The following is an 18,714-nucleotide window of genomic DNA, read 5'->3' on the forward strand; positions in this document are numbered from 1 at the left end:
TCATCTGAGGCAAGATAACATAATCTATCGATATAACTCCGTGACTCGAAAGTCAGGCATAGGTGACTCCATGACTCATAGGCCAAGTATAATCAACTCCATGACCCGTATGTCAGGTATAATCAACTCCATGACCCGTAGATCAGGTATGTGCATCTCCGTGACCCTTCGGTCAGGCAACAACTCCATGACCCGTAGGCCAGGCGATAACTCCATGACCCGTAAGCCAGGCGATAACTCCATGACCCGTAGGCCAGGCTTATACATATAATGATAACTCGAAGGCAACATAATAGTCTATAAACAACATATACACTAGTTATACCTTCCATCATTCTGTCATCTTACATAACTTGACTATTCTTATACCCGTCCTTAACTTAAGAAAGTTATCGCAATAGGGTTATAGTCTTCATAAATAGCACATCTTGGTGCGAATAGTCAAAGGTGGCTCAATAGTAGAAATCATGCCAATGAAAAGAAGGAATAGCCTTAACATACCTTTCGATGGCCTTAGCCACTTAACATTTATCCTTTCAAGCTCGTAAATCTACATGTAAACTATCCATATTATCATTAGACTCAATATCATACACATGTCTCAAGCATCCAAATGAAATCTTTTTAAAATCTGTCGAAATTCGGGCATCATCTCCCCTGTTTATATGCCTAGCCCAAAATTATAATCCAGCAACCAACAAAAATAATAACAATACCAACATCAACCACAATACTATCAACACCAATAGGTTCCATAAAACATCCCACACGATATTTTCAAATTTCTCAACTAACCATAACCATATCCACAATACCATAATCAAGGAATTATATTTAATTTAATCTCAAATTAGTCCAAAATCTCCTCTCAAGTTCCCCTCAAGGCCGTCAACTTCAATTCAACACTTTATGATTTTTCTCCTATGATTCTTTCCTCTCTAAGAATTGCTAAACCTTTACATCATCTCAATCATGTAAATAATAGGAAGAACATACCTTATAGTAGAAGAACTTCACTTTATTCACCCCTTTCCAAGACCAAGTTCATCACCACTTTGAAGAGAAACAAAAACAATTACCTTCCATGGATTATCCTTGGGGTTTTGATGTTGGTATTCTCTCTTAATACTATGGAAAGGTTATGTAAGATTATGGAAGGTTATAGAGGATTATGGAATATTATGGAAGATTATGGAAATTTATGGAGAGTTATGGAACCCTCAAGAGCTCTCTAGAACTCTTTAGAAGTGTGGTGAATGAAAAGATGATGAAAAATGATGGGTTAGAGGGATATTTATAGGTGGTTTGGGTCGGGTACTGTAGCAACCCGGGTACTGTAGCAGTCCCTTTCTGCTCTGTCGGCTTAAATTGTAACGTCCATAATTCTCTACTCTGATGTCCTATCGATGACCAGTTTGTTGTGTTGGAAACTAGACTCGACGTAATTCATTTTAGGCTTTTGTTTCACTTCAAAACACTTCATATGCTAAGAAATATTCTTCCCTCAAGTTGGACCAAAATTTTCACGCAAAACTTCATCCATCCTTTCTTCAAAGTCGTACCACTCCATTTCTTCCACTTATTTCCTTATGAAACCTTCCGATAAACCTTATCTACATCCTTCACTCATTAAATATACTTAATAATGCTTGCTTCTTACACTCCATAGTGGTTTTGCTTAACCATAACTCAATGTACTTATGTTTCAATATTGATAAGTGCTTCTTCGAAGATACGGGGTGTAACAATATCACACAGGTGGCAATAAGCCAATAGATCACAACAAGGCGACAAGCCCAAAATCAAACAACAATACCAACCTAGGTAATCCATCCGAACTTCATACCTAAAGGCGTAACATGCTTTCTCCAACAATCACTAACTCTACATATTCTTGGCTAACCGAAGTCTAATAATAAGGTAAGCCGTAGCCTACCTGGCAGCCAAGCAGGAGCCACGAACAATCAAACCTTTGCCTTGCCTTTTTGGAGAGCCTCCAAGTACTCAAAGTCTATCCATAATCGAACTTTAAGTTAGAATAAGGAAGAACGATACCCATATTGCTATACTATCCTTCAAATAAAAAAAATTATGGAAAAAGGGCGAAAACGGGCCCACAAGGGAAAAACGAGTATTTCAATGGTGAAACTGGTAACCCAACATTCTAGAAGTTCAGTTCTACTCTTCAATTATTAAATTAACTCAAAAATAGATCGATTTCACCATTAAAGTCAAAAACCCCAATTTCACAATTAGAGAACTTACCCTCAAGAGAAATCGAGTTGAAACCTCCTCAAATCATCTCAAAGGTTCTTAGGAATAATAAATGAAGGGATAGGAAATGAAGGGTTTTAACTTGGCAACAAATAGGATTCTGCTCCACGTCATCTGCTGCAGTGATCACGATTCCGCTACAGCAGGCCTGCGCCAGTGGTTAGCCATTCGCCATCACGAGTCCGCCACAACTGACTACCAACTGCTGTGGAGACTCACCATAATTCCCTCCCCCTCACCATAGCGGACTAGGCCCTCACTGTGGCGGAGGACACCATACACTAGAATTTCCCTGATTTTTCACTAACTCAATCCCGAAATTTGACAATCACCCGAGACCTCACAGATACAAACCATACATGCATTCACACATAAAAACAAGCTACGTACACACTCGGGGTCTTAGAATTTCCAACGAAAATCTATTTGACCGGGTCAACACCCAATGGCTAAAGATCAACTTACCTACCAATAATCCAAAATGCTCTCGAGTGCCTCGAAAATCAAACTGAACATCCCACCAAGTCATAACAGACCATCCAAACCTATCAGAATCGACAGATTTCCAAAAAAGGTCTGTTTAACTGAAAGTCAACTATTGGTCATACGTTTTTCACTTTAAGGCTCTATTTCACATAAATCATCGTAAAACTCGCTCGACTACCGCGGGAACTGTACCACCTATCCCTACGGATCAAAATCGTACTAACAAGGCTCGAGAAAGGGTCAATGAGGGTAAATGAGTCGAAAGTGCAATAACAACCATACGGGTCATTACACATACTCATCCCAATAGTACTTCGCATGTCTAAAATATCACATACTCATTTAACAACTCCACACCTAATCTAAATTTACGGGATGTTACATTATCTCCCCTTTGGGATTATTCGTCCTCAAATGATTGTTCGGGTTGTAACTGCGGCTAACTTTGGATCATAAACGTGACTGATGGGAACATATGGACACTGAACTAACATAAGTACAAGAATACTAGACTAAATGAATATTGAACTGCATGAATACTAAACTGAGTGTGTAAGGAATGACTGGATGCCAAACTGAATGAATGCTTAACTGATTGAGTACTGGGACATGGAGATTTTAACTTAAAGTCTGAATACAAAGCTGACATGAATATCTGAGAGCTGAACTGACATGAATATCCGAGTACTGGAAATATGAATGTTATAACATAAGATCTGAATACTGGAAACGTGAATGTCTTGACATGAGATCTGAATACTGGAAACGTGAATGTTATATCATGACACTGAGTGTACGGCGACCAACTCTGGTGGAAATTTTAGCTCGAAAGCCACTTTATTGGTCCTTTGTAGGATCCTGTATGATATAATATATATGGGTCTAAGCTTCCCTTTTCTTCTCAAATTGCATGACATTTTTTTATAGGCAAAACTTTTAAGACCCAATCATTAACATGAAACTTTGAATCTCTGCGCCACACATCTGAATAGGACTTCTGGCGACTCTTAGCCGCTTTCAAATGCTCCTGAATCAATTTTTTCCATAGCTTGATGGACCAATTCTAGCCCTTGCAATTCTTCTTTACTAACTTCATACCAACTAATAGGTGATCTACAATTTCCCCCATACAGGGCTCTAAATGGTGCCATATTGATACTGGCATGAATCCTATAATTAGAAACAAACTCAATGAGGGGAAAAAGATCATCCCAATTACCTTTAAAGTCTAGGACACATCTTTCTCAACCTATCTTCGAGCATCTGGATAGTGGGCTCTGCCTGAATATCTGGCTGAGGATGGAAAGTTGCACTGAGATTTACCCTTATGCCTATTCCTTTCTAAAAGGACTTCCAAAGTTGTGAACATGATACCACAATCTGAAATAATGGACATTGGAGTCCTATGAAATCTGGCGACTTCCTGAATATACAACTTAGCATAGTCTTCTATTGAATCGGTGGTCCTTACTAGCAAAAAGTGCGCCAACTTAGTATGCTGCCCGACAATCACCCAAAAAGAATCATGCTTTCAAAATGATCAAGGAAACCTGTTATAAAGTCCTTGTTAATCATCTCCCACTTCGACACGGGAATATCAATATTTTGAGCCAACCCACCGGGCTACTGATGCTTGGGGTTTACTTGCTGACATTTGGACACTTGAGATCATGGTACATCTTTGTGGAACTTAGGTGAATGGAATACCTGTAATTGTGTGCTTCTGCCATGATCCTCTCCCTAAGTCCATCCACATCTAGAATACATAGTCTGCCTTGGTATCTTAAAGTACCATCATCTCACCCTTATTTGAAAGTCGTAGTCTTATATTTGTGAATCCCCTCCTTTATCTGTTGTAATTCAGGATCACTAAACTACTTCTCTTCACCTCAACTGCTAAATAGGAATAAGCTCTGTTCTGGACAAAAATCCCACCATCTTTGAGTTCAAAAGTTGGACTCCAAGGTTTGCCAAACGATGAACTTCTCTTACCATGATTATCTTATCTACCTCGACATGGGCTAAACTCCCCATACTTAATTTTTTTTTTATATAATTCCTGAAATACTCATAACATTCTTTGTGTGGTAAGTCTTAAACCAACACCCTGAATATAAAGTCTCATGCAATGGCACTCCCCTTGTGACACATAAATGGGCATGATCTTATAGCTTTTCTGTGATCGCTTATTTGATAATAACTGACCTTGGCACAAGTCAATCGACGATCATTCTACAAACTTCGCGTTTCTTTGAACACACGAGACACATTCCTTATGGAGGCTATCTCATTATGCCCTCATTACTAAACTGAGGTTCTTCATATGTCATGCTAACGCTTCAGTTTTCAAATACTCAACTGGACTTACTAACGATGCACACATCTCTCCCGTAGACCAAAGGTTAAGGTATTATACTTGCGAATCCTTCTCTGTTGTTTGGATCTGAACAACTTTCTTTATCTTCTACAATTCTTTGCACTTTACGTCAGTGACGACTCATCTTTCGACTCACTTCTGAGCAACCTCCCTTACTAGGAAAAAATGAATTACTTATATGGACTGAAAACTAATGTATTAGTAACTAACATATTCCGTATTAACAACTTAACTTGCTCCTACTGTCAGTCTTAGGGAAAATCATTTTTTTCCTCATCTGTTGTTTGCTCTCATACTGCTTAGCTAATTTTCTTCTTCTACTGTCATGGTACTTCAGGTTTAACTTAAACTCGTTAGGTTCTAACACGCATTCAGTGTATTCCAACTGTTACCCACTCACTAGTGTTAACCTAACTAAGGATATCAAATCGTACCTCTACTAGCTCTGCTGAAATTGCTAATTCACTGTATGTACTCAATACTCACTATTCTTCTACTAACCACCTGCTAGCATCACGTTCTCTGATTTTTCACTCAATACTAAAGTGAAGCATAATATTATTTCTAACTTTCCTGATCATCTGACCCTATTCTACAGTCATATACTATCTTTCCTGAATGTTCTACATAGATCAAACTTAGGGCAATTATGTCTCTCTTAAATAAAAGATTGAGATACCTAACCCCAAACTTTCTATACACTTTAAAATCATGTCAACCTATACACATCTAGGGTAAACACTTAATCACTTAACCTAAGATGGAGCTATCACATCTTCTTATCTCATAGTAGTATCTACTTCTGGTAGTAACTTACCAACATCGTACTCTCTGGTTCTGATATGAATAAACTAAAACTATTCCCAGAAATTTAACATCGTTTGCTCGTGGTTTTCATGTCGTACACCATCTCTTTTACTCATTTGTGTAGGCCGTACTAGCATATCCTTATTTTGCAATACCAAAACATTTTAGAACCATAGATGACTCGCCCATAGACTCTTTTCTATTCAAAATCGAGGTAATCAATTTATGATCCCCTGTGGCTAAAAATATAACATGTTGCCACGTGGGGTCTTACATTAGAGCTATAATCATCATACCTCTGGCTACGTCTGAGGATGCCCCTGAGTCCTGACAACCTGCTAGAGCATATAAGCGGTTCCGACCTCTACCTTTAATATCTTGTCTTACTGAAGGACAATCATTTAGATAATGACTCTGCTGACCGCATCCAAAGCAACCATCTAAGCCTGAACGACACACTCTTGCGTGCCTCCTACCACATTTGTATCACGTAGGGTGCTTAGGACCTTGGTGGCCCACACTGACCTGTGGCTATGAGTTTGTCGCTCTGAAATCTCGATACTTCTGATTAAACTTGGACCTCAGGACTGGTGCATTGGCTGTAGAAAGAGCAAGTCTTAACAACCCATTCTTAAAGAACTGCTTGTTTCCACCTTCATGAGATTCCCCATGGTTGAGTTACCTATGGACGTAGCTCTGTTGAAAAATTCCCTGTCTTCCTCTTTCTGCAGCTTCTCCTCTTCTTGCATTCTGTCCTCATTACCTTCGGTACCCTGTTCCGCTGATGGGCAATCCTTCAGATAGTGACCCTTCTGGCCACACCCAAAGTACCCATAAATGCCTAAGTGGCACACCTCTTAGTGTCTCTTACCACACTTGCTGCAGATAGGATTTTGAAAGCCCTTTTTTCTTATACTGGCCTGGGCTGGAACACCAGTGATAAATGGAGCAGGCCTTGATGACCTACTGTCAAAAAACTGTCTAATTCTATCTTTCTACATTCCTTCAGGGTTAAAGTTACTCGCAAATCCATGGTCCCTGGAGTGAACTCCCAAAGTCTGAGAGTCCTTCTCTGGGGTAGCATCAGTGGCAGCAGTTTAGCTCGTAGATGCCTTTCTATTAGTAGACATTTCTGGAAAGAACGAAATACGCATGAGTTAGAAGAATTCCTAAAGGCATAGCTCTAATTGCACGATCTAAAGTATGAAAGAAATGAGATAATCCTGAATGTCTTGGTAGTTAACCATTTATATGCGTGACCGGCACACACATATAAAGGAAACTCCACTGGACAAGGCTTCATAGACTCCCTTGGACACTTGAACCTAGTGCTCTGATACCAAGCTTTGTCACGCCCCGAACCTGGGCCAGTTCATAACACGGCACTCGGTCCCTGACTACAAGTGACCAAGCGAACCAACTGACTAGCTGAATCAACATGAGGTATCATAACATACTGAATGCGAAAAACTAAACTAACACATAGTAATATGCTGAAAGCTTGAATGAATAAATAACAGAAAGTGCGGAAGTACCTAACAAAGTCTGAAGTATAACAAAGTTGCCAACTTGGCTAACATACAATCCTGTGACTCTAACTGACTGCTCTAGTCTATGAAGCCTCTAATGAAGTACTAAAAACTGACTGCTTACTAGGACAAGTCCCCCAACATACCTGACTATCTATAAATGTTATAAAGATCGTAAATAAATGATAAGGCCTCGAAAGAACTGGGGCTCACCAATCAGCTGATACTGGAGATCCTAGCGAGCAGATGCGTCGTCTTATAAATTGTTACCAGCATTGCGAGATGCAGGCCCCGGGCAAAAGGGACGTCAGTAAATTTTGAATTTCACTGGTATGTTAAGCAACTGAATAATAAATGCCGAAATTGTAAAAATGAAATGAACAAGAGAAGCGGAGTTACGAGTACTTCCTGTTATGCATCTGAATCCCCTATTTTCCTATATTTATGTGTGGGGCCCTGGCCCAATACTAAATGCCCAAAACTATGGCCTTGGCCAAGTAAATGCGTTAGTCTATGGCCTTGGCCAAGTATACGTATACATGAGACTCTGCCCTTGGGCAAAAATACAAGATTTTCCCTTGGGCAAAATATAAGGGTGGCCCTTGGGAAAAATGCAAGAGTTCAATATTCAACAATTATTATTAAAGAACTGAGACCCCTGGAATAATGAACATTACTGAACTGAGACATGTATTCTAGAACTGATTATAAGACTTGAAGCCTTAACTGTTTCTAAGCATACTAAGTTTCTAGACTGAGACTCATGGGTATAAAACACGTGTCTATTTAGATTACATTCTAAGTTCACAACGTTCGAAATGAAAGTCATGAACGAAATACGAAACTAGAGAATAGAGGTTCTACAACTATTCATGGTACTAAAGCACAATTATAACTCTAAGGCAAATTGTAATAGTCAATAAACCGTATCGTAGGGAGAATTATCAATATTCCCAAACATAGGGAGTTAGCCTCACATACCTGTAATTGCTCCAATCCCACGAACTAGTTTGCTTCTCTGACGAAGAACACCCAAAACCCTAGCTTGAATCACTTGAGAAGGATTACCTTGGAAATCCTATGTTTTCGTTTAAGAATCATGTATTTAGTGCTAGGATAGATTAAGAATCATAGAGATGTTCTTACCTTGATGTGGGGGCTTTAAGAGGAGAGAAAATCGTCCTTAAGAGGTTTTCTACGTAGTTGGGATGTCTGACAAATGAATTTTCGAGTTAAGTGTTTAATTTATAGGATGGGGCATTTTGGACCCCCTGGCTCGTTGAGCTTAGCCTATAACATGACTATGTTTTGCTTTGAGTTGAGCTCAGTGAGCTCACCTGTCCAAAATGTATTTAGAAAAAATTTCAGGAATTTTCTCCTTTTGGTCACTACACCGCATTGTGCTTACCTTATGGCATGACTATGTCGTGCTTTGAGCTGAGCTCAGCGAGCTCCTAGGTCTATTTCACACTTAGTCAAAATTTCACGTTTTTCTACTTTGCCGACAGCGTTCAGTAAAATGGTCATAACTCTTTTTACAGAGATTTGGTTATGCTCCAACTTTTATGGATAGAAAGGTATTTCAAAGGGCTACAACTTTCATGTTTTAAAATTTCTAAAATTCCCAACGGATCTTCACGTAATCTGGATGGAAGACAAACGTATCAAAAACTTAGCCGATTCTATTGAATCTTAAGCACCTCACTATCCGTCTTGATTCCAAAACAACTATTTCCATCCATACTCATCCCGATAGTACTTTACATATCTAAATATCACATTAATACTCATTTAACACCTCCACACCTAATCCGGAAGCAACATGTGGTATCATAACATACTGAATGCAAAAAAATAAACTAACACATACTGATATCTTTGAAAGTCTGAATGAATAAATAACTGAAATTACAGAAGTATTAAACAAAGTCTGAAGTATAACAAAGTTGCCAACATGGCTAACATACAAACCTGCGACTTTGACTGACTACTCTAGTCTATGAAGCCTCTAATGAAGTACTGAAAACTGACTGTTTACCAGGACAAGACCTCCAGCATACCTGACTGTCTATAACTGCTATAAAGACTTTAAATAAATGAGAAGGCCCCAAAATAACTGGGGCTCACCAATCAGCTGATACTGGAGATCCTAACGAGTAGATACATCCTCCTGTAAATCGTTACCTGCATCACGAGATACAGGACCTGGAAAAAAGGGATGTCAGTACATCTAAATTGCATTGGTATATAAAGCAACTGAAAGTAAGAACTATAAGTGGGGTGCTTAAGAAAGGGCATCCCAATAAATAAACTGGTAATAAATGTTGAAACTGAAACTGCAAACTGAAATGAACAAGAGAAGTGAAGTTATAAGTACTTTCTGTTATGCATCTGAATCCCCTATTTTTCTGTATTTATGTGTGGGGCCTTGGCCCAATAATAAATGCACAAAACTACGGCCTTGGCCAAGTAAGTGCATCAGTCTATGGCCCTAGCCAAGTATACGTATACATGAGACTATGCCCTTGGGAAAAAATACTAGAGCTGCCCTTGGGCAAAATACAAGGGTGGCCCTCTGGCAAAATGCAAGAGTTCAATATTCAACAATTATTATTAAAGAACTGAGATCCCTGGAATAATGAAAATTACTGAACTGAGACATGCATTCTAGAATTGATTATGAGACCTAAAGCCTTAACTATTTCTAAGCATCGGGTTTTGGGTTTCTACACAGAGATTCATGGTATAATACACGAGTCTAGTTAGATTACGTTCTAAATCCATATGGTCCTTTAATGATTGTCCTGGTTGTAACTACGGCTAACTCTGGATGACAAATGTGGCTAATGGGAACATGTAGACACTAAACTGGCATAAGTACAAGAATACTAGACTGTATGAATACTGAACTGCATGAATACTGAACTGAATGAGTACGGAACTGACTGGATACCAAACTAAATGAATGTTGAACTGATTGAGTCTTTGGGGACATGGAGATTATAGCTTAAAGTTTGAGTGTTGAACTGATATGAATATTTGAGTACTGGAAACATGAATGTCATAACATAAGATCTAAATATTGGAAACGTGAATAGTGTGACATGAGATCTGAATATTGGAAACGTGAATGTTATAGCATGACACTGAGTGTACGACGACCAACTCTGGTGGAAATTTTAGCTCATAAGCCACTTGATCGGTCCTTCGTAGAATCCTGTATGGTAATATATATATATATATATATATACACACACATATATATATTCCCATTTCTTCTCAAATTGTATGATGCTTTTCATAGGCAAAACTTTCAAGAAACTCCCAATCATTAACATGAATCTCTGAATCTCTGCGCAGCACATCTGAATAGGACTTCTGGCGACTCTTATTCGCTTTCAAATGCTCCTGAATCAAATTTAACCTTTTTTTTCCCGTAGCCTGATGGAAAAAGTCCGATCCTAGAAATTCTACTTCGCCCACTTCGAACCAACCGATTGGTGAGCTACATCTCTGTTCATACAGAGTTTCGTACGGTGCCATCTAGATACTAGAATGATAGCTGTTATTATATGCAAATTCAATGAGAGGTAAGTGATCATCCCAATTACCTTTGAAATCCAGAACACATGCCCTCAACATGTCCTCAAGATTCTGAATAGTGCGTTCCGCCTGACCATCTGTTTGAGGATGAAAAGTTATACTGAGGCCTACTCTTGTGCCTAATCTCTTCTGAAAGGACTTCCAAAAATTTGTTGTGAACTGCGCACCACAATCTGAAATGATGGACACTGGAGTCCCATGCAATCTAACAATTTTCTGAATATGTAACTTGGCTTGATCTTCTGCTGAATCTGTGGTCTTCACTAGTAAAAAGTGCATTGATTTGTTAAGTCGATCTACAACCACCTAATCAAAGCATGCTTTCAAAATGAGCTGGATAATCCTGTTATAAAATCCATATTTACCATCTCTACTCACGAATAGGTGTATTATGTGGTAAAACACTGGGCTTTCTGCTGCTCGACTTTCACTTGCTGACAATTCGTACACTTGGCCACAAAGTCTACGACGTTCTTTTTCATGTCGTTCCACCAATAAATCTCCTTGAGATCATGATACATCTTTATGGAACCTAGGTGTCATGACCCAACCCGCCATGACTGGCACCCACACTAACTCCTAGTGGGCGAACCAACACATAAGTCATCTATTCATTCAAGTCTGTTTTTATATTAACCAATTCAATCAGTTATTACTCATTCAAGCACAAGATAATCAAAATAAGTCACGCCATAAAACAATGAAGTAAATGCGGAAGTCCTAACTATTACAAACCTAAAATCCGAAAGTCACCGTACAAGGACTCTAATCTAAAACATGTCTAAGGAATGTAATCTGTCTAAATAAATGACCAACAATGTCCGAAATAGAAATAGACATCATAAAAGAAGATCTTCGGGCGGCCTGGCATGGATAGAAGCTCACCCTAAATCTGTCAGAAATGGCCTCAACGCTAGATATGAGGACGGGTAGCAGTCTCTGGATCACAATCTGCACTCAAAAGAATGCAGCAAAGTAGTATCAATATAAACACTATGTACCGGTAGATATCATAGGCCTACTAAGATTAGTATCATGCATGCATCATAAAATCAATAAAATAGACAAGTCAGCCAACAACACGAAATCAGTAATCCAACAATAAGTCAACCAGGGATATTACGAATCAAGTCATCCAAAGATATCAAGAACCAAATCAACAGAAACAACAAACGGGAACAAGTCCACCAATAATAACCATAAACTTGTTGTACACACATGCTAACTGATGTCATTGCTCAGTAGTCATGACCTGCAGGGGACCCATGGTGTCCATGTACCACTCGTTCTGGATACTCATCGGACCCGAGCCATAAATTCTCCTCTCCGAAAAGAACCTCGGACGCGGTCCACATCATGTACCACTCGTTTTCGGAATGAGCCTCGGACCACGAGCACATAATCTAGGTCACATTTGTGCCTTTTCATGTATATATACATTAGTATTTCTTATCCTCTTGTTTTCAATACTTTAAATCATCATTTTATGTCACAAATTCACTGAGAAGGTCATATTAACTTCTGACCACACAACATCAAACTGTAGGTTCAACACAATGAATGGTGGCACGTAGCCTACACAATTACTTAATCAATTGCATATGGGAGTTCAACCACACACACATCATGTTTGAAAACTAGACATGCTTTCTTCTATCGAATTCACAACATATACAATCAACTAATCAAAGTCTAACTCAAGTAAACCGTAACCTAGCTTAAACGTAGAGCTGGAACAATGTGAATCACTCCGCTACAGCTTTTTCCTTCTGTAAAGCCTTGGAATGCTCAAAGTCTAGAAATTAGAATGATCAATGAGTCATACTTACTCTAGTCACAAAATCAATTCAAGACACCCTTCCCTTTAACCTCACTCCCAAGGGTGAATGATTTATAGGTGTAACACAACCTAACATAGGCCTTAGTAACCACTAATCATCCATCTATAACAATATTTAATCAATACATCAATTACAAGCAGTTTCCATGGTGAAGCCACCATTTTTATAAAACCCTAAGTCTCAATTCACTTAGTTCATGACTCGAATGGTTCAATTCTTGATTAAGAGGAGTTAATCCAAGCTACTAGATAATAAATAAATGATAACACTCACAATCCATCAATTATACAAGGTCCATTAGGTTCTAGGGTTACTATTACTAATTCACCATTGAAGACCCATGAAAAGGACGATAATCATGAAGATGATAACAAAATGATTAAAAGGGATGGATGAGACTTACCTCTCAAAAATATTCTTTCCCTAGCTTAGAAATTCGCCCTAGTTACTTCTGGGGAACTGTTTTGGAGTTTTATGAATAAAGAATTCGGAACTAAGTGTTTAAAAACCCGAAATTCTGCTCCCGTCGATCGATGCAGCGGTCAACTTACCGCTACAGCGATCTCGCTATAGCAACCAAGTGCCCGCTATAGCAGACCACGCTAAATCTGAGCTCCGCTATAGCGGGCCATATCCCGCTATAGTGACATCGCTATAGCGGTCCAGTTCCCGCCACAACGGTCACACACGTCGATTGACGATCATTCGACTCACTTCGAGTTCCTTGTGCATGAGAGGTATATCCCATACTGAGACTATCTCATTACTGAACTGGTGTTCTTCATATCTCATGCTAACTATTCGGGTTTTCAAATATCCCACTAGACTCACTAACTATTTACACATCCCCCCCCCTCCCCAGACCAAAGGCTAACATCTTATACTTGTGGATTCTTCTCTTTTATTGGGATCCAATTAACTTTCCTTATCTTCTATAAAAAAAAATAATAAAAAAAATTGCTCTACAACACTGATGACTCATTTTTCGACTCACTTCTGAGCAATCTGTCTTACTAGGAAAAACTGAATTGCTTACATAAATGGTAAGCTAACGTATTTGTAACTATAAAACACAATCTTAATGACTTAACTCTGCTCACACTATCAATTTTAGGGAAACCCTTTTTCGATAACTCTTAAAGGCTATTCTTCTGTAGCTTGTTCTCTTACGGCTTAGCTGGTTTCTTCTTCCACTAATTACTATACTTCGAATTTAAATTAGACCCTTGGATTCTAACTTCACGGTATTTACATTGCTTCGTGAAGTCGTGGTATCTCCATCAACGGGTACCTTTTTAAACTTCGCCGCAACCATTTGATCCACGGGAACTTGATCTTCCCACCGAAAATATGTGCACCCACCATTTGCCTAGTAAAACAACAAATAAAAAATAAGTTTTTTGTAAAGTAGAATATGTAGACAATGTGATAAAAACTCTATAAAAAGTTGCAAAATAAACTTACTTCGAGCACTTTACAACGCCAAAAATAACAACCCGGATGACCTGGCAATATACACCGCACATACAAATGTCGGGTTCCATAGTATAAAATGATGTTTCGGAATTTTGAGACATGACTTATGGGGGGCTAAAGTATGGCAAAAGAGCAAAAATGGAGGAGATGAAAGAATGGAGAAGTGTGGAAAAAGGAGGTTTTTCCCTAGTTTTAATGGCTTGTTTAACACATGAAATTTCTGCGTTAAACCACCTTGTTTAACGCTGGAAATTCCTGCGTTAAGGGTAACTAGTATACGTACCCACGCGATGTGCGGTCAGTTAATACGTGTAATCAGGAATATACAGGTTTATTGAACATTTTTAAGATTCAGTTTGTTGTAAAATAATGTTATAATGCTCACCTGAGAGAATGTTAACATATTTAGCACCTCGACATGTTACAATAGTTAATACTTACAATTTGTTAATAATACTATAATTTTTTTTTAAAATACTTTTTATTTTTCTTGTTCCATATTTATTGTGTTTGCATTTTTAATTACTTTATCATACGATTATTTATTAGTTTTTCACTTATGTCTTTGCCTATCACGCCTCTTTTAATATAATATAAATAATCATTTAGTACTCCTTAACAATATTTATTGCAACATTTCACTTTTATCACACAAGAAAAAAAGAAGATTGAATTAATATAATGTCTATGAAGAAAAGGTAGCCCTACTTGCGTGTTAGACAAAATTACTTTCTCTCTTCTAATCGATTACTCATCAACCTGCACATTGTATAAATTATTGAGTGTTCAAAGGTTCAAAAGTGCAATCACAAAAGTGGATACAATGTATCCAGAGTTTTCAGATTTAATTTCTATTATTAGATTAACGGGAAAGTTTTGATCCACGAACTCTGATAAGAAGGCTAACAGCAAAGGAAAATTCTTTCTCGCCAACTGAAATTATGTAGTAACCTTGTGTTATGTGCAATAACATTCAGAGGTTTATTAATTAATCATTATAATTTTTTAATAATTCGTCCATAAGTTACATATAGATTCCAGGCTAAGATTACTAAGCAAAACATTATTGTATAGATTTTCTATATGTAATAATGCATTCCTGAAGGTTACCAATTATTTATATTATATATTAAAGCAAACTAATTATAACAAATTATTATTTTATGTAAATCTAATAATAATTTTTATTGTACCTCGTAATATATTTAAAGTGATAAATATGAAATATAAAAATTAATTGTCTAGATAATAAAATTTTAGCGACATCGGTGATGTAAAACCTAATTATGAATTTTATACTGAAATTCGAAATAATAATCAATTCCCAATATATATATATACGTGAAATTTGAACAGTAAAGGACAAATTTTTTAACTTTAATTGTTTAAGATAGCAAAAAATAGTTTTTATCTATGAAAACTATTATCTTTAATTAGAATTCAAGAAAAAGTTATCTTTCAATCATGTTAAAAAAAATTACTCGCGTTTCATGTCAAAGTCAAATATTTACCTACGGAAACATCTTTAGCGTACATATATAAAGTTTTTCTAATTCTATATATTTTTCGAAAAAAATTTGGATAAATGTGGATTGCTTCATATACGAATGTCTACAAAACAAAGTATGCAAGAACCCAAAAATTATACTATGTGGGGAGTAAAAGATCAAGTTATAACTTTCAATAGAACAAAAGAAAAAAAGAAACATAAAAAGTAGATAAACCAACATGAGTCATGAAGTACAAAGATGGTGCCTTTCTGGCTAGATTTAGATATGAAAAAAGGTGTCCTCAAAGAAGATAGAATTAACGCATTGTCTCAATCTTAGGAGCGGGTAACTGCTTACTTAAATTTAGCTAGACATCAAAAGATTGGCAGGATTACCCGATCGTATTACTTCATAGCTATACTTCATAGCTATGGCATTACTACAAAGATGACTCCTTCCATTGTAATAGTCTATGCCCATCTTGGACACACATAATATATTCACAATCATTCATTACACAAATAACTTGGTAAACTCCTTTATATATTTGGGTTCTCCATTTTGCTTGTTGATTTTTCAAATATTCATTTCGCTTTTGTGAGATATTTGTATACATCTAATCTATGAAAACTTCAGATTCCTTAAATTGTGACAAAATACTCTCCCTCCTCTCTCTTCTCTTTTCTCTCTCCTCTCTCTTCACCCAACGGTAACAACAATATCTGACCTGACTTCTCATTTTTTCCGGCCAACGACCACCGGAGGTCGCCCCATGTAAGTTGGCAGCACCTCTCTCTCCTCTTCTCTCTCTCTCTCTCTCTCTCTCTCTCTCTCTCCCCCTCTCTCTCCCTCTCCTTCTCTCCCACCGCTCAGTTTCTCTCTCTCTTCCTCTCCTCTCCTTCCTTGCTTTGCACAACACTTTGCGGACCGCACCCTTATTGTAGGGTTTGGGTTTGGGTGGTTTCGCTCCTCCCCCTAGCCTTCTCTTTTCTTTTCCTCTTTTTTAGGTCTTCTTTTGGTCCCGCATTACAGGTGGAATCCGAGCAGCAGTCACGGCGAACAGTAATTTCGGTGAACAGTGCTCCGGTGAACAGTAACTCCGGCACGGGCGACCAGCGATAGTGTTTCGGCGGCGGCGGAAGCTACTAGCAAGCTATTGCGGCTGCGTCGACGGGAGTTGGTACCTCCGGCTATAGTTAGTTAATTTTTCTGGTGTTCCATCGTTTTAACGAAATTATTCCTGTATTTCTAGTCCCTGTAGTTCTATTTTTCGCTTGTATAGTGTTGGTGCCACCATAGCTCGACCTTTATTATAGTGGCTGCAGTGGATGATAGTAGAGTAAGGTCATGTCCTCAAGGGGGAGGAGGGGTGGGAGGTAGGAAGAGGGTTAAGGGCGGAAAGGGAGCGGCTAGGCTGAGAATTGGGTCCTGGAACATTGGCACCCTGACGGGGAAGTCTATAGAGTTGGCGAAGATTCTTAAGAAGAGGAAGATCAACATAGCATGCGTCCAAGAGTCTAGATGGGTGGGAGATAGGGCCCGGGATGTAGATGGGTTTAAGTTGTGGTTCTCAGGAGGCCCTAAGGGCAAGAATGGAGTTGGCATTCTAGTTGATAGAGAGCTCCGTGATCTGGAGGTAGGGGTCAGGAGGGTGAGTGATAGACTGATGACTATTAAGATAGTAGTTGGAGGGCATACTTTAAACATGGTTAGTGCTTACGCACCGCAGGCGAGCCAGGATGAGGAGATCAAAAGGCAATTCGGGGAGGATTTGGACGAGGTTGTGCGAGGTTTTTCGCACTCAGAAAAGCTTTTTCTTGGTGGTGATTTCAATGGCCACATCGGGTCGTCGGCTAGGGGATACGATGATGTGTATGGAGGCTTCGGGTTTGGGGATAGAAATGAGGGAGGTACGGCACTGTTGGATTTCGCGGAGCTTTCGATTTGGTGATAGCGAACTCTAGTTTTCAGAAGAGGGAAGAGCATTTGGTCACCTTTCGGAGTACGAGGGCCAAGACCCAAATTGATTACCTACTCTCCTGTAAGTGCGATAGACGTTTATGCACGGACTGCAAGGTTATCCCGAGCGAGAACCTCACGACCCAACATAGGCTCTTGGTTATTGTCACGACCCAACTCCGTTGGCCGCGACACGTGCCCTAGTTGGACACTCATACGTACCTTAACCTGAATTAGCAAAATATTAAAGGTAAACAGAAATCATAATTTAACAAGGACAAGTGGGTATGCCGCACGAAGGCCGATAAGGCCGTCACAAAACATAGATAAACTCTAAACGTACGCAAATCTCACGAAGCATATGCAGAACCCACACCACATGTCTACAGACCTCTACAGAACAATACCTGATCATATGACGGGACAGGGCCCCGTCGTACCCAGAATAAATACGTACATATGCAGCAGAAAATCTTATACCCAAAATACGGGCTCCGGACAAAGGAGCACTTCAACAGCTGTGCAGAAAACCTAGGCGGGCGGATCAGCAAACCAAACGTGCAGCCTGCGTGGAAACGCGGCCCCGAAGAAAGGGGTCGGTACGGAGAATGTCTGCCCAATATGTAAAGCGCGGCCCGAAATCAATAAAACTAAAATCAGGACAGAATGTGCGGAAAACGAACGAGGTGCATAGATAATCAAAAATGCGTATCGGAAATCATAAATAATGCATGCAGAAAACATATGCAAAAGCCGGCCCCGCTATGGGACTCGGTGAACAGAACGAGCGCCCCCTCTGGCGCCATAACACGGCATACTTCGGAGTAGGGAATATCTCGAAACAAATCATAACATACCAAGTGGCCACATCC

General features: G+C 38.9%; 1 protein-coding gene across 1 annotated transcript; it reads left to right on the forward strand.

Moving 5' to 3' along the window:
- The first annotated feature begins 14,492 nt into the window (after positions 1-14,492).
- Positions 14,493-17,834, forward strand: LOC132048918 (uncharacterized). The gene is made up of 3 exons (XM_059439599.1): positions 14,493-14,571; positions 16,916-16,976; positions 17,183-17,834. Exons 1-3 carry the CDS (start codon positions 14,493-14,495, stop codon positions 17,832-17,834), a joined length of 792 nt encoding a protein of 263 aa, XP_059295582.1.
- Positions 17,835-18,714: the final 880 nt, after the last annotated feature.

The sequence above is a fragment of the Lycium ferocissimum genome, chromosome 3, assembly GCF_029784015.1.
Source record: "Lycium ferocissimum isolate CSIRO_LF1 chromosome 3, AGI_CSIRO_Lferr_CH_V1, whole genome shotgun sequence".
Classification (NCBI taxonomy): Eukaryota; Viridiplantae; Streptophyta; class Magnoliopsida; order Solanales; family Solanaceae; genus Lycium; species Lycium ferocissimum.